General features: G+C 41.6%; 1 protein-coding gene across 5 annotated transcripts in view; it reads right to left on the bottom strand.

Annotated features, from left to right (window-relative positions):
* Positions 1 to 388: 388 nt before the first annotated feature.
* The window catches only part of PRDM15 (PR/SET domain 15), a 37294-nt gene continuing 13989 nt past the window's right edge, over positions 389 to 23693 (bottom strand). The window contains exons 6-25 of one of the 5 annotated variants that reach the window (XM_027741991.2): positions 23555 to 23674; positions 21130 to 21228; positions 19971 to 20195; positions 18409 to 18544; positions 17152 to 17333; positions 16425 to 16519; positions 15456 to 15543; positions 13827 to 13994; positions 12483 to 12577; positions 11245 to 11376; positions 10688 to 10822; positions 8613 to 8776; positions 7800 to 7879; positions 7067 to 7186; positions 6229 to 6360; positions 5654 to 5737; positions 5297 to 5472; positions 4147 to 4227; positions 3596 to 3808; positions 389 to 2577 (exon numbers count right to left, since the gene is read on the bottom strand). In XM_027741991.2, coding sequence (XP_027597792.1) covers positions 2101 to 2577; positions 3596 to 3808; positions 4147 to 4227; positions 5297 to 5472; positions 5654 to 5737; positions 6229 to 6360; positions 7067 to 7186; positions 7800 to 7879; positions 8613 to 8776; positions 10688 to 10822; positions 11245 to 11376; positions 12483 to 12577; positions 13827 to 13994; positions 15456 to 15543; positions 16425 to 16519; positions 17152 to 17333; positions 18409 to 18544; positions 19971 to 20195; positions 21130 to 21228; positions 23555 to 23674 — 3002 coding nt within the window. In that variant the 3' untranslated portion in view covers positions 389 to 2100. The remainder of the gene's footprint in view (positions 2578 to 3595; positions 3809 to 4146; positions 4228 to 5296; positions 5473 to 5653; positions 5738 to 6228; positions 6361 to 7066; positions 7187 to 7799; positions 7880 to 8612; positions 8777 to 10687; positions 10823 to 11244; positions 11377 to 12482; positions 12578 to 13826; positions 13995 to 15455; positions 15544 to 16424; positions 16520 to 17151; positions 17334 to 18408; positions 18545 to 19970; positions 20196 to 21129; positions 21229 to 23554; positions 23675 to 23693) is intronic. The other 4 variants (XM_027741994.2, XM_027741993.2, XM_027741995.2 and 1 more) reach the window with 4 other exon arrangements.

The following is a 23693-nucleotide window of genomic DNA, read 5'->3' as shown; positions in this document are numbered from 1 at the left end:
TGAAAAGTATCTGAGGAAGACAGAACGGGGTAGGGAATGAAAAATTCTCTTTCCCACACCACTAAAAGGTATTTTCTCTTTCTGATATGTATCCTTGTCCCATCAAATACAGGTCTCCCCCATGCAGACATTTTGTAGACTTTTTGACATTTACAGAAAAGTAGTTCTGCTCCTCTGACACACAAAATCTGTCACCAGAAACCCCTTTCTTACACATGTCCTGCAGCTTTACACAGAGCCTGGCATAGCAAGGCTCTGGACACTGCTATGGCACCAGAAAAACCACTGGAGGTTAATTTTAATATCCAGACATTTATACTTTGGAAGAATTTGTTGCAGAGATCATAAGGCATCCTTTAGGGGTCAAGTAGTCCATGTTAATAGAGACTTTCAAAGCTGAAGTCATTCCTATTTGTATTTTTGCTAATACATGGAACATTTTCATAACTATGACAGGCACAGACAGGATTTTTACAACCATCAATCCATCTGTCAAACACAGCAGCTGCTTTATCCTCAGCAAGAATCCCCAGCAAGGTTCTGTGGCTCAGTCTGCTGCCCCAAAGGACCTTGTTCTTCAGCTGGAAGGACAGATTTGCCTTTCAGGATTCCAGGCAGCAACATATTTTATATATTATATATATTTATTTTTTTTTTAGTTTATTCCTTTTTGCTATCAGCTCTTTTTTCTTTTTTCTTCCTGTGGGAACAGTACTATCTTCTTGACATGCTAAAGTCCAGACTGCACATCAATGTATGGAGAATGGAATGAGAGTGAAGTGTCAGCAAAGATGTCCTTGACCCAACCCACTATTTGTATCCCCAACAGTCATGCAAACCTTGCCCGTTATACACTGGGGCACACTGACTCCATGTGGCAGCACACAGAAAATGCTTCAGACATTCCCTTTTCCTGCATGACACACAACCCTGTGTGTGGCCACGGATTTTGGAAATACTTCTGGAAACAGAAGGAACAGAATCCATACGTTATTTCCGTGAGAAAAGGCAACATGGGGATGAAAAAAATCAATGAATCGTATTGGCAACAATGTTTTTCACACAAATATTCACCAGGAACACACAGTAAAGTACAAAGGCTATATATATATATATGTATATGTATATATATATAAAAAGAATGCTTTCTCAAATGTTTATTACACGATGAAATAAGTCGAATTGAAAAAAATTCACATCCTGAACTTGATCAAAGGGGACTGATTGCTCTTCAGGCCTATTAGCTAAAAGCAAGATTGAAAGAGCAGGTTTGAAAAATTACATAAAACTGTATCACATTCTTTTTTTTTTTTTTTTTCAGTTTGTAATTGGTTTGATTCAAACTTGACTAGAAGACCCCAAAAGTTGCTTTAGCATCAGACCAGCTATCTGATTCAAGTAGCACTAACACTGTGTGACGGGTACAGGGTTTTTCCCATGACTAAAATGGAAATACTTTGTAAAATGGGTATATTTTCTTCCACACCACACTCATGCCCACCCCAAAGCCCCAAATTCCACCTAGTTTACCAGTGTTGTTAAGATACAAGACCTAAAGAAAATAAGAAACAAAGACAATTATTGTTTTGCCCATTTGTGTCTTCACGTTTCAGTCTCTACCAGCTGACCACAAGTACATTCCACTCACTGTGAACAAGGTCTTCACATTTCACTTCCAGACTGCAGAGAAGTGACATGGTATGGCTGAAAGGGTTTTGTACATCACAAGTGCCGTAACATTTAGGATTTCCCTGCTTTGGTTAAGGTGTATGATGATTTGACACCTGTCAAATCTCAATCTTACTGCACGAGTGCAAGGGGATGCTGAATTTGTGGTGAGATTTTTTTTTTCCTTTTTTGTTTTGTTAAGACAGTGCAAGGTCTACAGACAGCATGAGAATCTCAGATCAGGGTGCTGCAGGGTGCTGCTACGCCAATTTTACCTCACACCTCACTGTATAAACATTTTCCCGTCTCTGTTTGGTATCCAGCAAACAATCCTATTAGAAATTTTCCAATGTTTTGTTTTTTTTTTTTTTTTTTTTTTTTTTTTTTTTGTCTCTGAGTACAGTCCATTTCAAAACTTCCCAAAGTTATAAATTAGTAGCTGTACATCTGCTGCTGCTGCTCTGTCTGAACCGGCTGCTGCCCCGGCTGCTGTTGCGTCGCCGGCGCCTGGGGCTGCAGGACATCAGTCTGAGGCACTGACCTCCAGGTCAGGGGGTGCTGTTCCGAAATCTGGTTCCCCAGAGGAGCAATGGAGTTCACCAGGGTGGTCAGGTTTATAAAATGGGCCACGGACTGGGGGTTGGTCGCCTCTGGCTGGGGCTGGATCTGAACGTCGTTCTGGCGGTTGTGCAGCATCGCGGAGCCGCTGACGGTGTCGAAGGTGACGGTGAGGATGGAGTTGTCCAGCTGCAGCTGGCGCTCCGGGGCAGTCAGGTGGCCCACGGCCACTGGCTGGAGGTTTGTGAACTGGGTCCCAGCTGCTGTTGTGATGGGAGTGACGGTGATGTTTGTGAGCCCCACAGAGCTGGAAGGGGCCGTGACGTTTGGGTCGCCGAGGGTCACCACCACCTGAGGGGAAACACAAAGGTGACCTCAACCCATCTGAAGGGAGTTCCAAAATGCAGCAGCACAAGAGAGGAGTGTAAGTCTCTAAGGAAGTCCCCCGAAGGCTTGGGCTCGAGGGATTGGGATTTTCACAAAGTAAGAACAGAAAGATTCTGACTGCAATACTCAAATCTGCTGCCTTAAAAATAAAGGACAGTAACCAATACCACAGAAACTAATTTGAAGGAACTGTGACCTGAAAAGTGACAAAAGGGCTTTTCTCTTTTCTTCCTGGACTCTTGTTGAAGAAAAAGAGAAATTTAATCTAATGTAAATATATTATTTCATTGTAAAAAAAAGACAGTTGTTACCTATATATATATATATATGTATGTAAATAAACCTTGTAAGTATTTTCCCCTTCCCCCAATGCTGAGTAGTTGTGTTTTGCCTGAAAACCGTCTCACACTGAAGCAAATTGTGGGAGAGGGGCTTGAACTTAGAAATTGGATTTTTGAGGGTCTCAAACTGCGACACAACCTTAGACCTTGCACATGACTATCAAATATCGTCAAGGAAGACCACCTGATGGGCTCACATGTTGCTACTGCCAGCAGAAGAAGTCACACGCAGAGGGGAACATAGAAAACTTGGAATATAACAGCTTCCACGTGCAGAAAACTTGGACTATAACAACTTCCACATATAGCAGTACGATGGTAATGGGAGAGGGGGATAGGCAATATTCAAAACAACCAGCCACATTAAGTTTCCTGCTTTTAATCTCATTTTTTAATCAGCCAGCTAGTGGTACCTGGCAAACAAGGAGATGGTAACACCAAAGGAAATGAAAACAAACATAAGGAGCTTACTGGTCCAACTCCTTGTTTTTTTAACGTCTCTATCCATCTTTGTATTACCACTGTTTATCAAATCAGCTCCAGATGTTCCAATCACGCTCTTGTGTTTGCAATTAGCCAAAAACAAAGGGTTATCCCTCTAAGCAATGCCTGCAACTCAGCACCCTGCTCCTGGAGCTCACCTGCTGGATGCTCTGTACAGCTGAATTAGTCTCATCTCCAACATTCCCTGTGAATTCACCTTCCTTCTCTGTGTATTCACTGAAGGCAGGGTCCTCAGGCACTTGAGCTTCCTCCTCCTCACCCGACTTTTGTTTTCGTTTCTGGCCACGTTTAGGAGCTTTTATGTGCTGTTTCCCTTCTGGTAATTCGCCCTGTTCCAAGGCTAATTCCGGCTGGAGCAACACAGTTATAAACAAAACATCAAGTCCTTTTGCTTAATGAAGTTCCAAGTGAGAGCCTATCACCTGAAGCTGTTTTACTGTCAGTTCTCCAGCGAAGAAATAAACCTTAGAAAAACCTGATTTTGGGGAATGAGACTTCACCCTGTAATTATTTCTGTTTTACCAGCACCCTCGTTACACAACCAAACAGATCAAGAACCTGCAGCTGCTTGGACATGTTACTCTGGGGCTGGCTCTGAAAAAGCACATTCCTCACCCACAGCCTGTGCTCAGCTATGTTATGTACCAAAAATGTCCCCACCTCACCCTCCAGTGGGCCTGGAACTTACCTGAACAATCCCAATCGAAGAGGCATCAATGGTAGTTGTCTCTGGCAGCTGCTCTAAATCATCAATCCTCACTGAAAGGATCTGTAGACAAAGAGGTATCAGCTGGTGAGCTGCAGTCAATACAGCATCTCCCTAATAAATCCTGTCACAAAGCCAAAATGATGTAATCTAACATTTTACATGTATCATTTAATATGAAGGAGTTAACCATGGTTTTTTTCTAAATAACCTTTTGGCATAAAGTCTTCTCATTCTCACTGAAAACCAGCAAAGTTTAAAGACACCAATAGAAGAATATGTTTATTTTCACATTCTAGACAGAACAGAACCCACTGGGAAGTGATGAATTATATAGAAAACAACGTGTTTGGAAAAAAATACTGTGTCCTACTTCATTATTTTAAGCTGAATCTCTACATCTCAGCTCATCAAAGAATAGAGCATTTTTAATACCCAAATCAATAAATAGAGCACTTTGTTGACTTCCTTCACAGTCATCATGATAAAACAGCAAAGCAACAATAATGATAAAGTGGTAGTCAAAAAAAAAAAGCCTCAAAGGGAATGGACAAGCCTCAGTCAAAACTAAACAAGGAATGCTGAAGAGAAACACAGCAGCTATTCAGAAAATTAGAACATAGAAAAAACCCCGTTGGGGTCAGACAAAACATCCCTCTAATCCAGATTCTCTCCAGTCAGCATTCATCTTTAATGCTGAGAATAATTTTGTATCATCAGCAGATGCCGCCACCACCTCTCTATTCACCACTTCTTTCAGATCACTTCTGAACACAGGGAACACAATGGGGGAAAAAGAATCCATTACACTCACTAATTGATGAAGACAAAACATGAAAAAACACACATTTAAGCTGAGGCAGAGAAAGAAAAGTGGTTTCAATAAGCAGAAGAACTTCATTTTTAGGGACTGGCAATCAGATCTGTTTACTACTAAAACATGTAATGCAGTTAAATGGCTGATTCAGTTAAGTGCATGTTTCACAGACACTACCTAAAACTGGCTCCAAAAAAGCAGGGAAAAACAGAAAGGGAAAAAAAGTAATTCAAGTCGCTGAAGGCCATAAACTTTCCTAAAAAAAAAAAAAAAACCAAACCAAACCAAACCACCCCACAGTCCAAACTAACTCACTTCTGGATGTTTACGCCTCATGTGCCGACTCATGGAGGCTCTGGTAGAAACCTTTGTCCCACACAGTTGACAGCTCTGGGCTTCCACCTTATCATGAGTGAGCTGGATGTGCTTCTGTAGCATGTAATCAGTGACATACTTCTTATCACACACTGAACATGTCCACTGTTTTCCTACTGGTGGCAGATGGAAGGAAACCCAACAGATGAGTATCGTAATGTCAACACCTCAACAAGAGGAACAATTTTTTGTGTCTGGTAACAGGATATGCAACACCAGTTCCAAGACTGGCAAGACTAAAGCAAGCCTAGGAACAGAATAAAGGTGTTGCTGGATACTGTTTTTTAGAGGGTTTACCTGTATGAATCAGCTTGTGAGTCTCCATTGTGTTTCTCTCACTAAACGTCTTCCCACAGAGCTCACACATGAAATCTTTGATTCCTGCAGGAAGAGCACATTTAGCATCTGTCAAAGGAGCCTAAGGCATCTGGGACAATCCAGAGTCTCACATTACTAACATTAAAAAAACATAAAAACCACAGTCAAACCAGTAGAAGAAGCCCAGCTTCACCACCTACTTTCATCCATGGCACCATATCCAGCAGAAAATAAATCCAAGGGAAACCGATGTGGGAGGTAAAATGTTGGGAAATGAGAACCTGAAGACTAACTTAAAACAAAGCCAACGCTCTGGACCTACCCTAGACCAAAACAACCACTTTCAAAAAAAAACCAAAACTTGAAACCAACTAAGCTGTATCTCTCCAGTTGTAGAACAGGTGATCTCAGCTGAGAAGAGGACAAAATCTCACTTTTCAAAAGGCAGAAAATACGTATTTTATTAGTTTTCCTCATACTCTCTGACTGTTCTAGGTAAGGGTTCTCTACTGGGAAGCATTCAACTGATTAAGTGCCACTTTTAGAGCCCTCACCTGTGTGTCTTTTGTAATGCTTCAGCATATTGACCTTCTGTGCAAATTTTCGGTGGCATTCCTTGCACTCATATTCCTTAATCCCTTTGTGAAGTTTCATGTGGTGACGAAGTGCATGTTTTGTCTTCATTCCTGCGAGACAAAAGGTGCAGCAAGACAGTTACTCCACTGCTCCAACCTTCAGAGAACTCAGGATGATCATGTTGTTACCCAAGAGCTCTAAGCTTATATTTGCCACGAGTCCACAACTGCATATTTTTAATTGTTTATGTAGCAATGCACATTATCATTATTATTTTAATTCCAGGAAAAAGCTCTGGAAAACATCTGAGTAACCACTGAGGAAGAAGCAAAAGAGCAGGGACAAGCAAAGACAAAGCATCATTAGAGGTGTCAGACTTACTACTGCCTGCCACTAAAACACCAGTTCAGATTTGTCCAAGTTGTAACACAAACAATTAAAAAAGTCAAAGCAACTTTGACATTTAAGGCTCTTACAGAGAGAAATTATTCTATTTCTTAAGCCTGAAAACAAGCATATAATTAAAAAGAAAAATCAACTTGCATTCACTTTTGTGCTGCAAATGCATTAGAACCTAGTCAGGCATGTTATAAAAATCAGTGTTTTCTTACAGGCCATAAAACAAAACTATAAAATTGGGGGTAGTTTATGTAACCCTAAGGCTCCTGATTCATACAGTTACTACCTCTCAAAAAATGCAGGATTTACAGCACTCCCAGACCTTCCCAAATACTCTAAGAATGGAAGAAGTCTTAATTCAGATATTCACCTGCTATTCAGTATCACAATTAATGGAAAACAAGGCATCAGACATACCTTTGCCACACTCTGCACACAAGTATTCTCGGATATTATCATGGACTCGCATATGTTCTTTTAACATGTCTTTCCTAGCAAATGATTTGCCACATTGCTCACAAGCATGACTTTTTACACCTTAAAAATAAATTTAAAAGACAACATAAACAAAAAAAAAATGTTAATGAAAAATGTGCATCTCCTAAAAATTGACTAAAGTGGTGACTTAAAGAGGGCAACAGCCCCCCCTGTGCTGTCAACCACACCTTTCATGCATATTGTAGCCCAAACTAAATTAGCAGACTTTGGAGAGAGAGAAAAGCTGTTTTTTTGTGTGAGATCTGTAAAAAAAAGAGGTAAAGCCTGAGGCAGGAAAATACTGAGTAGCATGAAATAGTAATGAGCTGTTGAAAATGATTTTGCAGTAGCAGTTTTCAGCCTGTGTAATGGCAAGAAGGTGGCATGGATAAGAATCTGGGGAAGTACAGAACACAGAATTAGGTGAATCCTGCAACATCATATTATCTAGGAATTTGGATTGTGTGCCCAGATCAAATTTCATTAATATTACCTGCTTTAGAAAACCAGTCTACCCTAAAAGCAAAAATATTACATTTATCTGATTGTATCTTACAGTAAGAACCCATAACTTTTTTCCTCCAGCCAAAAAAAAAACAAACAAAAGGCAGGCACTGACAATAGAAATTTCTTTTTTTGTATTGATAATTATAAAGAAACACAACATTTTTACCTGTATGTATAAGCTTATGTCTTTCCAGATTTCCTATACTGTTAAAAATCCTTCCACAGATTTCACATGGGTGGATGTATCTGAAACCAAAGAGACCAAAAACTGCGATTCTTTTCTTGAGACAGAAGTGATTTTCAGGCATCTCTGTCAATAATTGTATTTCATTTGCTAATACTAATTATTATAAAAGTTCCTTGAAGCTTAATTTTTTTAAAATGAACCTTAAGAAACCTGTAAGTTGACTGCAAGCTTGGAGCAGCCTGGCATTGCTATTAACTCAAAAAGTAGTTTAAAAAAAAATTTATTAAAATAATTGATTTGTAATTTGCAAAGCCCAAACTACGAGGCTGTTGACTAATCATCTGTGTGAAGTCAATCATCAGTGATATTTACCTCAAGCTTTTAATAAACATTTTAACAGCCCTTATACTGTTTCAGATATTTTAGTACAGCCCAATTACACAGAATCACAGACTATGTTGAGCTGGAAGGGACCCACAAGGATTATCGAGTCCAACCCTTAGCCCTGCACAGGAGCATCCCCAGAGTCACACCATGTGCCCCAGAGGATCATCCAAACCCTCCTGGAGCTCTGGCAGCCTTGGTGCTGTGCCCACTGCCCCGGGGAGCCTGTTCAGTGCCCAACCACTCTCTGGGGGAAGAACCTTTCCCTGAGATCCAACCTGACCCTCCCCTGACACAACTTCAGGCCATTCCCTCGGGTCCTTGTCACTGGTTCTCTAAAAGCACCAGGGGGCAGAGCCACTGTCACTCCAAGAAGATGGTTCCTCTTATCAGTGCCACATGTCTTACTTCTGCACCTTGGGGTCAGGCAGGTTCTCCCGGTGGATGACCATGTGTGCGTGGTACGTCGCCTTCAGGGCGAAGCGCCGGTTGCAGATGCTGCAGCCGTAGCCCTTCTCCTTGTGCACGTCCATGATGTGCTTCAGGTACTCCTTCCCTCTGCCAAAAGTCAGCTGGGGAATGAAACAATAGTGAATGAAAGGGGGAAAAAGTCCTCAGGCACAGCAACGAGCTGGGAGTGCACTGCCAGGATCTCGAGGTGGCGTGAGTTGATGTGAATACCCTGTGTATCACTTCAATACCCTGTGTATCACTTCAATACCCTGTGTATCACTTAAATACCCTGTGTATCACTTCAATATCCTGTGTATCACTTCAATATCCTGTGTATCACTTCAATACCCTGTGTATCACTACATGAAAAACCCGTGAAAGCTGGATTTAGGCCTGAACTCCTTTGGCCATTACAAGGACGCTGCTACAGGACATCAGTTTGTTTGGAAAACCTGCTTGAGGTGGTGTCTCCACTTCTTAGACTGCACAAGAAGAGGACCCCAAATTATTCGTGCACTGAGGAACAGCCTTGAAGAGAGCCATGTTTAACCTCCAGCAGCTGTCAAAGTGAGGGTGCCACAGGTGGAAGAAATGTCTGCTGGGCTCTAAGGGCATGGCAAGCTCTAGTCTGCACAGTCAGCTTTGGCACTGGCTTCAGAAGAGTTGGAATTTCTAGGCATTGCAGGGCAGTGACTCCAGCTCAGCTCCTGGAAGTGCTAAAGCTGTGCCAGACAGCAGCTCCACTACTGAGCTCCCTGGGCTAAGTAACCCTGCATATCCAAAATGATCCAGCATGTCCAGACATGCTCCAGAACATCAGGGCAAAGTGCCATAATGACATGATCTTTTGCTCCAACTTTGGAATTAGTCAGGGTATTTCTGACAGCACTGCACAGCTTGGTGAAGGTGTACTTTGGGATGAGAGAAAACACAGAGAGATTTTGAAGAGCTCAGAAGAGGGATTTCACCAAGACTCATTTGTTTGTTGTTTTCCCTTTGGCTGTTCAGTTTCCCAGAAGAGCCTCCCCATCTCCTCACAGCAAATCTCACTTTCCACAGCTGCTCCCTTACACAACTCTTTATTTCACAAACACCTGTAAAAGTACTAAAAACACCCCAGCTTCCAAAAAGAGCCTTCTGATCTAAATGGCCCAATTGCCCTCACTTGGGAGCACACAATTTTATGCAGTTTATGTACCCATGAAGTGTCAGACAGGAAAATTAGCACACTGAAAGCAGCCATGTGATTAACTGCTGTGATACCACACCTTCTGATGTTTACTGGCATAAGCTTCAAATCAGTTTTCACTTTACACCAGTTCACAGATAAGAACAGAAAACTCAAGGATTATCATCTCCAGGTTATAAAATGAAGATAAGGTAAGAACTTTCACCAAAATTAAGTGGGCGCTGTGAAATAAGCTCTGATTTCCAGGGGTCGTCAGTGGCTTAACCACCAAAACTCCCCTGTCCCTATGTCAGTTTGGCCAATTTACTGAGTAAACTACATTCCAGCAGTACTCCCAACACCATCCTGTTAGTCACAGAGCAGCCCAAGAATAAGCAGCCATGCTGAACATAAGCAGCAGTCTTAATCCTCCAAATTGGATATCCACCAGAGGACCATCTGATCTCAGCAAAATCAATTTGTGGACTGTATCATTCAGAAATGCTGTAATGATTTTAGTTGGCACATAATCAAAAGGTGGTATAAGATCTGAATGTTCCTTATTGATTTGAATGTTCCTTTAGTGATTCTTCCTCCGGTTTTGCTTGTTTCCTTCCACGGGTAAGCGAATATATCTGTATTTCTCTTTGTAAGTGTTTAGCATTCACCTTACAGAACACCACTCAAAATCTTATGGAATAACATCACTTCACAGATTAGAGGTAACAAGCACTGCAGACCTGTGGACCGGCCCTCTCTTTGAAAACCCATAATGTTATTTAAAATTCTGAATGATTTACAGACATCGCCACTCTCCCATCCCCATCCCAAAACAAGTTAATTTGAAAGTATTTAAAGCTACCTGGCACCTTTTGCAGCTATACTTGTGAGGCTCAGAATCTGCACTTTCATCAGAGTTGTCATCATTTTCCTCTGATGAGATTCCAATTTTACCAATGAATGCTTCTCTCTGGTGATCATCCATGAGGGCTATGTCCTGTGCAGAGTGGGAAAGAACATTTTGTTTTAATAGATTGAACTTATTCTTCAAAAGGTAAAGACCTGTTGACCTTTTGTTGCCATGAAGACTGCCTTGCATTAACAATTGCTGTAATATTATTTATTTAAAATATCCTCCTGCTTCATTCAATCCAGGTCAACAAAGTTCCTCTGTCCATGACTACACAACAAATAACTTAATTAATTTTTTTATTCAAACAAATAGTATTAATTTTTTGTGTGTATAAAGGGAACTTTAATGTAAAGAGACTCAACTGGTACAGCATTACATCTATAAAAGGATCTTTATGACAACCACTGAGTGATACAATTCCCCTTCCATTCAATCCCTTACAATTCAGTGATAACCTAGTTATGTCAGAACAATCTGCCTCTTCTAATTAAATATTAACACAATACCTTAAAATGGACATGAATATGATCTCTCAACACATCCACCCTGAAAAATTTACGTCCACAGATTTCACAAGTGTACTTCTTGTCTCCATGTGTTAGAAGGTGTTTGTTCATGTTGCTCCTACATGAAAATACCTAAAAGCAAAGAAGGAAGGAAGGGATGAAGGGGTTTTGGACCATGTCCAGCAGTTCTTTGTAATTTATCCAATGAAGAGCACAGAATATATTTACTGTCTTTTTGATTCATTCTGGCCAGAAACATGTAGGATCTCCTGTTAGCCAGCCAGCAGGCTACCTTAGAAACTGCTGGCATGGCAAAATCCAGGGGCAAAGCTCCAAGGAACTGACTGAAACTGGCCATTCATCAGAGATGGACTTCCAAAAAAGCTGCGGCAGAACTACATAGGGTAGAATTAGAAATATTTAGAGTGTCTTTTGAATCATGAATGTTCCACCTGTCTACAAAAAGATATATGCACAAAATCTGCCTTGATTGATATGTAACACATCCAAAGCATCAAATCCAGAGGTCTACACACCAGCTTAAGAGCTGCTCAGGTACATTTTACACCATGAATCATTAACCATTTATAAAATCACTAGTTAAACCCACACTCTCTGTGATAACAGCAACTTAAGATCATGAGTGCTAAAACACCCAAATGCAACAATGCCATTATTATGCTATGAGTTCACTTTGATTCCTAGTGGAAAATGATTCCCAATGCACGCGGTCAACTCCAGCTGTTTACATTCTGGCAGAAAAACTCCACTTTAAATAACCTAAGCCATGAGATTTCACTGACACACACAGGGGCCATGTGTGACACTCCACGTTGTGCTGCATGTCCTGAAAAAAGGTCTTGCCTGAACTTTAGTTTTGTTCTTTTCTTTGTCCTAACAGCTCCCACCATCACAGTGGGCTTGGATACAATGGAGCTACGGCTGTTTAAAGAGCAATGTCTTGACTGGACTCCACAACCTCCCTGGGCAGGCTGTTCCAGTGCTCTGCCACCCTCAGTGGAAAGAAGTTCTTCCTCATGTTGAGGTGGAACTTCTTGTGTTTTAATTTACGGCCGCTGCTCCTCGTCCTATCACCGAAGAGAGTCTGGCACCATCCTCTGACACCCACCTTGGAGATATCTGTATGTATTGATGAAATCCCCCCTCAGCCTTCTCTTCTCTAGACTAAACTGTGGTATCTTTGGGGCTACAGTGCAGACCTGGCCACACACACCCACCTTCCCACACACGGGGCATCCCGAAGGCTCCTTCTTGTAGCGAACCATGTTCTCCGTGCTGTGCTCAAAGTCTTCTCTTTTCACACGCCTCACCCCTTCACAGAACAGTCCCCATCAAAAAAACAAAACAAAAAAATAAACCATGGTTTTCCACTCCAGTCTGCATGCCCTCTCAGGGGAGTACTGGGGAGAAGAGTGAAACACTGGGGAGGCCCTCGATGCAGGATTTAATTGATAACAAAAGGGTGATTTCTAAATTAAAACAGTGTCTTAAGAATATAAAAGCAGTCTCCCAAAGTGATGTGCTATGGCTTATTGGTTATTACACCAACTGTAAAGTGTCTGAAAACAGACATTTGTTGTCAACACCAGGAAACAGGCAGATCTAGTAGGCCTTGGTACTTCAATCAAACATTTTCACTAAGAAGAGGGAGAGGAGGGAGAGTCTCTAAGAAGAGAGGCAACAATTCAGCATCAGCTTTAATGCTCAGTGAGGATTTCAGACCTCTTTCCCTGCTCCTTTTAAGAGGACAGAGGGCTCCAGCTCTTCTGTGACAGCTCAATATGAGACACTTGGCCATTGCCATTCAGCCCCTTGTCCTCTGGCTCTCCTCTGGTTCATGACAAAAGGTCTGAATCACAAAAAGAGCCAGTGACAATCAGCTATGCCCCAAACACAAAATTAGACAATCTGGCTGTTCGTTTTAAATCACCTTTGGTTTTAACAAACAAAGGCATTTTAATACATATTTAGCAACCTATGAAGTTTTTCCAGTCTTTCAGTACCTATAACATCCTTAGATGCTTGAGATTCTGAACAGTAAACTCTCATAATCTCATTCTCATATATTCTCAAGTGTTTGAAAGATAACATCCCACGGCATCCCATTGATACTATATTTATACAGTAGCCACTTCCAGTTGTACATGGCAAGTTAATTCTCTGCTTTCAGATTTTCGAGTTACCACACGATTTTTTAAAAAATTCAAACAGAATTCAAATCATAATTAAAATCAGCTAGTCTAAACTACTGCTTAACAAGCCAAGCAGCTTTCACATGACTGTTAGTAGCACTGGATTCAATCACATGAGGCTGAAAAAAAAGGCAGGTGCATCTCCTAGAAAGTTTTTCACAGAATTAGACAACTCCCCTGCAGGATCCATGACTATTATTTTTAATAAATGTCACATTTTGCTGAAACTTGCTACTCTGGATCAGGTAACTGACAATAAAATAAAAAGCTACCATTCAGAAGAATCTAATGCACACAATCATTTCCCTAACTTTCTCACCTCTACTGCTTTTTGAGAGTAATAATTAGGTTGATCTGCAGTAAACTTACCTCCCAAGTGTCTTCTTTGATGGTCTAGCATGATATCCCTCCTGTAGAACATCTTATTGCAGATTTCACATGCAAACTTCTTATCCCCGTGCTTTTTCTTGTGTTTTGAAAGGTTGCTGTTTGTAGAAAAGAATCTGAAACACATCTCACACTGGAAAGTCTTGTCATCTGTAAGCAAAAGAAACCATGCAGAGCTCTTTATAGATGGACAGAGGCTTTGTATGCTTCTGAGGCAGGTAGTTCTTTTGTTCATCATTGCATGGGTTGAGGAGGGAAATGCAAAAGCATGTGTGTTTCTTTAAATTTATTTTTTTTTCAAAGGTAATAAATATATATGATGCTAACCTGAACGTGGAATCTAGCATTTTAACTTCCTCACATGGGATATTTCCACTGTGGTCTAGCATACACTAAAATAAAGTTTTGGAGTGGATTCTGTTACAACTGATTCGAATATTTAGTGTTGGTACAATCACTAAACAGAGCAACAGAGCATCACAGTTGCGTCTAAGCACCAGAATATTTCTGCCAGCATTGGCTCCTGACACCAGCCAGTACAGAATACTCCAGAATAAAGTATAAAACCTCAAAAATGTACCATCACACGACAATAGGCCTATGGGGAATTTGTTCTGTAGTCAGTATTTGAGACTGTTCTTGCAACACGAAAACATGGTCCTGTAGAGGGACTCTGTCAGTGCTGCAACAATCCCAAAGAAGTTAAAATTTGATGCCCTGAAGAACAGAGAAAACTTTGACCTTTTCAGTCAAAGGTTTGACTTGATGATCTTGGAGGTCTTTTCCAGCCTTAATGATTCTGTGATTCTATTCTATGAAAAACTGCTGCTTGTATTGGTCAGCTCAGAGGGAAAATGAGCTGCTGTCCTTGAATAAACACAATACTGAGGTTACTTGGCACTACTTTCCATTCTGCACGAGGCTGAGGTTTTATACAAGCTGCAGCCTCTGAAAGGAAATGAGAAACCCTGCTTTGAATGGTGCTCTAAGGGGCAGTACCTGGGGGATTCTGGACTGACAGTTATAGTGGGTGCACAAAAGTAAACCAGGATGTCATTTTTTAAGCATAGGATCACCCAGCATAAATAATATGAGTAATCACAAGGGATGGCTATGGGAGAAAAGGACAGGTTCTAGTGACATTAAGAGACACTATTGCAAGTATAAAATGTGAAAAAGCTGAATAAAACTGAGATTCCAGAAAACTACAACTATCACTAGTACTGATCCCCTTTCCAGTTCCTCTGTTTCAGAGAAATGAGGTGGAACTTAGTTTCAGGAAAGAAAATCAAACAGAGATGGTGACAGGTTATGTGTGAACATACAAATAAAATACCAGTGAGGGTATTAGACAGGTGAGCAGGAGATACTAAACAAAGCAGTACCTAACTGCACATGTTGCTCTACAGATTATTGGTTACACTTTTCTTATCAAAAAACCTTTTTTTTTTTTTTTGAGGGAAACAGGAAAGTTTGTTTCTTGTGATGATGGTGATAAAAAACTAAATTCCTACTGCCCTTCTGTAGTTTCTATGCTGAGATGGATTTGTGCACATCTCCCCAAAATGGAGTAGAGATGCCAGAAGAAGTGGAACAGTTATCCATTCTCACCTGTCCTGCAGTTATGGAATTCCAGTGCACTCTCTACCCGAAAGGCCTTTTCACACGTGGTGCATTTGTACCTGTACTCACTGTCAACCTGAGGATTGCAAACAGGAAGAGTATAAGTTGGGGAAAAAGCCAAGTCATGTCTGACAGAGAAATTCTAAATCTCAACTACTTTTTCAGCTTTCTGTCTTTTCCAATTTTTATTCCTTCAAGAGGACATTTAAATACACACTAATGCAAAATTCTGATGCTGTGTCATCCTGCCATGTTCCTACATCTGAGCTATTAAAAAAAAAAAAGGCCATATAGCTACTATGTTCATGTCACAGCCTTCCTGATAACCCCCCAGGCCAACACAGAGACAGAATGTTTGGGAAATAAGATGTGATCTGACTCATCCTCCAGAACAGATGGTAGCAATCTGAGAGCTAAGGACCTTGATGCCAAGCAGAAAAGGGAATATTCACTAATAAGGTGCCACTATAGGTGTGTTACTAATATTCCTATGGCAGCAGCACCAAAAGGCCCTCACCAACAGGCAGAGTTCACACTCTCTGCCCACAGCTCACACATTAAATGACACTACAGGTGGTGATAAATGAAAAACACAGGCAAACAAGACTGGAACAGTCCTATTTAGTACCATAAATTCAAGTCAGATCTCACCTCTGTTGCATCCAGGTCTAGCTAACTCCAGCTTGTCTTGCTGTAACTGATGCCTGGAAGCAACTTTCTATATGAAATTCGGATATGGAAAAGGGTTTGTACGTGCTCAAAAGCACGTCCACACTTTGCAAATTCATCAAACAGAAGATGTTACCTCTCCCCTATCAGTCTTGTCTCACTCCCATGGGATCCCTGCTCACATGGAACTGCCCCAAGCTGCCCAGCTGGCACCTGGAATATCACTGTACCTTCCCACCCAACCTCAGCAAGAGCCCAAGAGTCATTTCCAGAGTCATTTCCACTCACTTCGTTTCTGCTGTGCTTGTATGAAACGTGCTGCTTCAAGCTCTCCTTCCTGCTGAACAGCTTTGCACATTCCTCACATTTAAATAGTTTGTCACCTGAGGGGATCAACCAAGATAAAAGGACAGTACTCAGTGATTGATTATAACCATCTCCAAGCAAGACAGGAGAAACCAAAGCACAAGCAAACTGCAAACAAACAGGCTAGTGATGAAAAACAGTAATTCAGGAGATCTAAATAGTGGATTTTAACCATTTCCAACGATTTTGTTAAGCTCCCCCACCCTTTTTCGGTGACTATTTTTCAAGGAACCCTTAGAATAGGACACAGACCCCTGGAACTGCAGATCACAAGCTAAATAGCACTCAGCTGACATTTACACAGCTATGTTACCCATATGTCTGTGAAGGTGGGGGTGATATATATATATGTATACACTTTAAGGCAAGAATAGTTTTGGAATAAACAGTGCATCCTTGCCCTTACTTAAAAGATGTACTCAATTCAAATTTTAAATACTCTGGCTTCAACTTTCAGCTGTTACCTTCTCATGCTTTGGTCTGCATAACTAAAAGAGTTTCCTAGAGAGAGTTAAGAGAAAGAAAAAAGGAAAAATAGCTCTCTTATAGCTACGTATCCCAATATATAAAATATCCCAGCTATTTTACTCAAAGGTGGAAGCAACAAGAGACAAAATGAATCCCCAAGTGAGGTGAAGAGCAAACCCACCATGAGAACGGATGTGCCTGCTGAGGTTGCTGCTGTTCTGGAAGATCTTACTGCAGATACTGCACTGATAGACCCGCTTGTGCTCCCCAAGCTGCTTTATCAGCTTCCGCCGTATCCTGTGTCTACTAGAGAGAATTAAACTTCTTTTGAGGGACATGGTGTTTTGGTGATGAGCAAACCTACTGGATCAGAGAAAAAGGCAGGGACTGAAAGGTATCCCACAGGTTGCAAGAGAGTTCCACCAGCTGGCAGAAGCTGGAGGAGTGTTAATGCTCAGCTCCTGGCAGGAGAGAGGGAGGGAGGGAGCCTGGATGGAGCTTCCTCAATGCCAAGGTGCCCCCCCCGGCCACCCCCTGGAAGCAGCAGATGCCAGAGTGTGTCTCATTCCAAATTATCTTCACCCAGCACGAACAAGGCAAAAAGCAGCAGCAGATTCTCTTTGCAGGCCCCCTCAGAGGAACAGCAAGGATCTGTTCTGCTCACCCTCTGAAAACATCAGCGCTATTTCAGCTTGGAAACCTTGGCAGTACCCAGGCAAAAGGCATTGCCAGGCAGCACTGTGCTATTTCCCAGCACAACCACACTCTGAAATGCATTTTCTGTGTCTGCTAAGAACTTTAATATACAGCATTACTAGCTAATTTTGAAAAAACGAGTGCTTTATTATAAAAAAAAAATTAATTCAAGAGGCCAATTTTACTAAGACAAAAAGACACAAAAGAATCCAGATTAATCAAACGATACTTAAGAGTCTCCCTGAGGTTCTGTTATACCTAAGTTTTCCCCTCCCACTGCTCTAAATCTGAAGTATCACACAAAACCAACATGAAGTCATTCATGAGTTAAGATGACAAGCAAGACTGAATAATAATAATAACAGTTAGCAAATTGGTTTTTTTAGCAAAAATTTCTTTGCCTGTCTTATCACCAACATTCAATGGGAGTAATATTTCACCTTGCAGCTGCAGGAGGCTTTTGGAATCACACTGAATAAAAGCAGCACTGTGATGGAAAATGAAATTCTCGTTTATGTTCCAAAATTCTACCACCAATATCACACCATCTTCCAGTGCACAGGCCAATCTTTGTGGCACTCAAAAATCAGCTCTTGTAGCGGCAGCAGCAGCAGCAGCAGCATCACACAATTTTATGCTGATAAAAAAGAGCATCTGTGGGCCCAGAAGTCTAGCAGAGCTGCTACATGCTACATAATCTTAATTAAACCCAAGAGGAAACCGTGCATCCCAGAACACTTACTTTGTCACTGAGCTGATGCTATTTGTGGTGCTAGGCATCTTTCCTAAAACCAAATCCATAATCCTCTCCTCTGCAGGTGGAGGCAGGGCGAGCTCTTCTGGAGGGAGCTCAGTTACAATGTCAGCCACATGTTCCACTGCAAACACACCATAAAAATACAGCATTAATGTGGACAGCTAGAAGTACAACCTCAAATGTAGAATTTGTAACAAGATGTGGCAATGGACAAATTAATTGTCCGCAAACACGTTCACAGAATCATAAAACAGGGTGGGTTGGAAGGGAGCCTTAAAGGTCATCTAGCCCAATCCCCCTGCCATGGGCAGGAAGGTCTCTCACTAGACCAGGTTGCTCAGAGCCCTGACCAAACTGCCCTTGAATGTTTCCAGGGATGGGCATCCACCACTTTTCAGAGCAACCTATTCCAGTGTTTCACCACCCTCATTGCAAAAAATTTCTTCCTTATATTTAATCTAAACTGTCCTTCTTTTGGTTTAAAGCCATTCCGCCCTTGTCTTATCACACAGGCCCTGCTAAAAGGTCTGTTCCCATCTCTCTTGCAGGACTACTTTAGGCACTGGAAGGGGCTCTCAGGTCTCTCTGGAGCCTTCTACTTCTCCAGGATGAACAACCCCAGGTCTCTCAGCCTGTCTTTACAGGGGAGGTCTTTGCAGGCCTCCTCTGGACCCAATCCAATAGCTCCATGTCCTTCCTGTGCTGAGGAGCCCAGAGCTGGATGCAGCACTCCAGGTAGGGTCTCGTGAAGGTAGAGAAGAGGGTCAGAACCACCTCCCTCGAGGGCAGCCCAGGACATGGCTGTTTTCTGAGCTGTCAGCACACTCTGCTGGCTCATGTCCAGCCTCTCACTCACCAGCATCCACAAGCCCTTCTCAGATGGGCTGCCCTCAATCCCTTCGTCCCCCAGCCTGTTCTGAGACCACCGCCTTGCACTTGGCCTTGATGAGCCTCACGAGGTTCCAAATGTTATTTGTCAGTGACAAATAATGGATTGCTAACAAGTCACTTCCAGGTCAGAGCAAGTGGCTGCTGAATGACAAGATGTAGCCAAAATCTCATAGGGAGGCCTAATTTCTTACCTTTCCAACCTGTCACTAAAGGGTCAGTTGGCCATGCATTGTAAAATTTCCTACTAGAACTTCCCTTCAAGGAAGATAATGCCCTGAAAAAGGTCTCTTTCAAGAATAAACCTTAAGGTCAAGAGGAAGATGTCTCCTCTTGAGAGGGAAGATACTTTCTCTCCTGTTCCTTCCTGCAGAAAGCAAGGCAGGTCTCATAAACCTGTGTTTCTCTGGGCCTCTCTATCACTAAAACCATCACAGGAGAATGCAGGCAATCTAAATGTAGGTCCTGCAACATCCAGCACAGACAAGGCCCTTGGAGATAATTAACAAAGCCTGTTAATTATCTGCTTTGCTGGTCTAACTAAAAACCTCCGTCTTGTCTCTGTGCTACTTTCTAGGCCTTCCTGAGAAGGCATCAATACAGATGCATGAGCGGATACATTCCTTAACACTTTCTCATTTTCTTAAGTTCTGTTTTACCTGCGGGATCTTTCTCTTCATCAACGACAAGAGGTGCTTCTGCTTTTGGTGTTTTGGCCTTTCTCCCCCTCCTGGCCTTTCTCCTGGAGTCTGTGCTGGCACTGGCTGCATCACTGGGCTCTGGCTGCTCCATGGGGGGAGCCTCTGCTGCCTTCTCTGCCACAGCATCATTTGGGCTGGGCTGGGGGGCACCTTTGGCTTGTTCCAGGTGACTCAGCAAGTGCTCTGGGTGGATGGGAAAGAACAAGAGAGTAAGGAGGAAAGAAACTGTCATGAAAATAGTCCAATGGATCCAGCTGAAGCCCATCTATCAGGTTCATCTCTCTTTGCAGAGACTCACTTCAAATTATTTCAAAAGCAGCCCCAATACCTTCCCAAATAAAAGCATATCATTTATTAAACATTTACACAATTACAGGGACTGAATTTTTTAGGAGATTTGTTGGATATCACTGTTGTGATATCCAGTAAGGTTGTGCATACTAATAACAGGTATGTTTTTCCAAATGCCCAAGTTATTTAGGGGCTAAGCCCCCTTTTCAAAAACAATTAATTTATTGAATGGTCAGAGCTCCTAAATATTTTTTTTTAAAACTGCATAATATAGTTGCAAACAAAATGCAGAAAAAAAATTATTTCATTACTTTTACTAAATATGTGCCATAAATACCAGACAGAAAATATTACGAAGTATAAGCTGGCATCACTGACCTTCCACACTGCTCATGCAGCTCACCATCCTTGATTTTCCTGACAGTCACATGTCATCCTCTAAACGAGTTTTATTTCTTCTAGATTCAACAATAAAGTTGTTTGCCCACAGACTGACCACTCACATCCAAAATCATGGCTAGGCTTCGCGAACGAAGATTTGGGAAGGCTCTATCCACATTTGCTGCAGGCACGCTGGTGGCTTATGAGGCCAATACGTGACAGACAAATCCGATTGCAAAAGGCACAGCAGAAAGACTCCTTAGATGGTGTATTCTGCAATACATGGTTCTTTCTGCGTTGCCTTTTTTCCTCGAGGGTGATCCTGCACAAAAACTAAAACCTTTATCTTACTGCATCGTGGACTGTCATGGCTTCATAGCTGTGGAAGAGCAGAATTCTGCTGATGGTTCTCAGTATTCTCTCATGAATTTCTAGCACTTCTTACCTGTCAGCAGTTGAGGCTCCTGGAAAGCAGATGAACACACTTTACACATCCACTGGCTGGGCTTTGCTTCTGCTGTTCCACTGCCTTCCGGAGTGTTCACTAAATCACAGCAAGAAGAAATACTGAAAAGCCTTGGAAAGGGAAAGGTGGTAAATCCCTGTGGCTTTATTTATCTTGCAATACCTCCCTGAGTATCACAGGTTACAATTTAAGCGGTATAAAAGGCCCATGGGGATCAGCTGGGATCACTTCAGGATTTTCCAAACATGAACATTTGAAATACCAGAAGATACTAAATGATGCCAGGAGAGAGTATCAGTGCTCTTGTAAAGTCCTGAGGGCTCCTTTTTCACTTTCTAAGAACTGTGTTTATAAAAGTCATGATATAATGCAATTTTTAGCACCTTTAAAACTGGAGTTACCAGTGCTCTTCTGGGTCAGCTGAGGAAAGAAGCAGGAGAAGCCTCCTTGTTCTCTGTGAAGAGCATTGCAGAGTAAGAACATTTGGATTAATGGAAGTAAGGGTGAGGACAATGAAAACCTGGATTTGAGCAGTTCCATTAATCAAATGTGCTATGAAACCACCATATTAATGTTTTAATTTAATGTTTTTTCAAGTTCAGGCCAGATAGCGAAAATAAAGAAGAAATTAGAGGGAAAATGGAACTGGAATGAAAAAAAGAAAAAAAAGAGGAAAATGGTTACTCTGTTCAAAGTCCATTGTATTTTAGTCCTTGAATAACGTGTCTGAATTTGTCAAGAGGATCCAATAAATCTGGACCAATTCAGAGATTTTTTTTGCTCACACAAAGCTGAATATTCCACAGTGTACAATACTCCCTCAGAGGAGGAGGATCACACTGAAGTTTGGGTAAGTGAATGGCATCATAGGGAATTCAAATTGTGCTTCAGTTTCTGCCACAGATTAGCAGGTCAGTTCATCTCTCTCTGCCTGAGGACCCCATCTGTGATGGGACAATAAAGTTCTTCCTCCTTTTCAGAGTTGGCTCTTAAACCAAAATAACAGATTCTCTGAGGCAGAGGCTGTTCCCTGCTACAAGTTATGCTCAACATTCTGCACTACAGGGGTGTGATCTCATCCATGCTGTAATAAATAAATAAATAAGAAATTACTAGATAGTACAGCAACAGAAATTCCTTCTTCACAGGGTACATAAAGAACTTCCTGAGAGCTCTGTCCAGGAGGACAAAACCAGCAAATCTAAACCCCAAGATTCTGCATAGCTTAATTTTCCCTGACTCTGCACTTCCCTTGCTCCTCAGCTGCCTCAAGCAGTAAGCCCAGAAACCCTAGTTGTGCTCTGGTTTGTCAGGAAGAGTCAGGTCCTGTTTAAGTTCCCACTTCCTCAGGCTTCCAGGGAGGCTGCAGGGCAACGTGGTTTACTTGGAACCACAGATCTGTCAGTTGGCAACTGCTTTGCATGACTTGAGGCAAACAGTCAGAATCAAAAGGAGAATATTTTGGTTTGGAAGCGCCAAAACACGACATCAGTGGGAACACTTTAGGGTTCCCAAAATACAACAGGCAGCATTTTGTTTCTATTGAAGTTGGACTTTCAGACAGCAGGATGAAGGATGTGGGAGGGGCTGTTCAAATTCTTCATAATTTACCCCCAGAAAAAATCAATAATGCCAAGCTCAAAGACAACTCCCCAGTCAACTTCCCATTTTTAGCTGTGACAGTATCCAAGAGGAACAAATGGATCTTCTAAAGAATTAATTTGTACACATCTGCAACAACTTTCCTCCTGGCTACTTTTAGTATTAATAAGCAAAATTTAGGAAAGTGACCTTTTAAAGAACAGGCCCAGAATGGGTTTTTTTGATCCTGATCTCCACACTAGGTACTCTAATTGTCCTATTTCCTCAGCCATATGTTCTTTGCCAAGAGTATCTGTATTGCTTAAAAATTTATTTAAATTTGAGTTCCTGTAATCCAGAACAGTCTCAACATGAATAGGCTTCTGGTATTATTGTAATTTGGGGATGGCCAGTATTTTTGTAATTTCCAAACTGTTCTTACACCTACCCAACAGTCTCATGTTTTCTTCTGGAACCTGATCATTTGAACTGTTACACTTTGCACAGGGAGTCTGAAGATTTTCTTTAGGAGTGCCTCCACCTCAACACCAACTACCTCCAAAGTCAGGAGCAGTTGTGTTTTTCATGAAAATCACCTGCCTAAAGGTTTGGCCTCTCTGTTTCTTTTCGACCTGCATATGTATTTTAAGCACTGTGCCCATGAAAACTAAAAGAAAAATCCAGACTTTCAAATCCTCTCTAAATTAATATTTGCTGTAAGTTATATAACCATATATATACAATTATATACATAGAACTGTTAGACCTAAGAGCTCTGTAGATCTGCTCTCTACCTCCTTAAAAACACTGTAATTTTGCCTACCTGCTGGATCAGCTGCTGATATGCTGGATTTCTTTGTTTTTTTATGGGGTAAGACAGCAGAAGGTTTTGAAGAGACCTTATTCCCTTCTTTATCAGATTCCATCACTGCCAAGCACACATCTGTGAAGAGGAAAAACAG

This window comes from Pipra filicauda, unplaced genomic scaffold, assembly GCF_003945595.2.
Source record: "Pipra filicauda isolate LSUMZ 115617 unplaced genomic scaffold, ASM394559v2 scaffold436_size1054928_pilon, whole genome shotgun sequence".
Classification (NCBI taxonomy): Eukaryota; Metazoa; Chordata; class Aves; order Passeriformes; family Pipridae; genus Pipra; species Pipra filicauda.
This window is presented reverse-complemented; position numbering and strand designations above follow the sequence as displayed.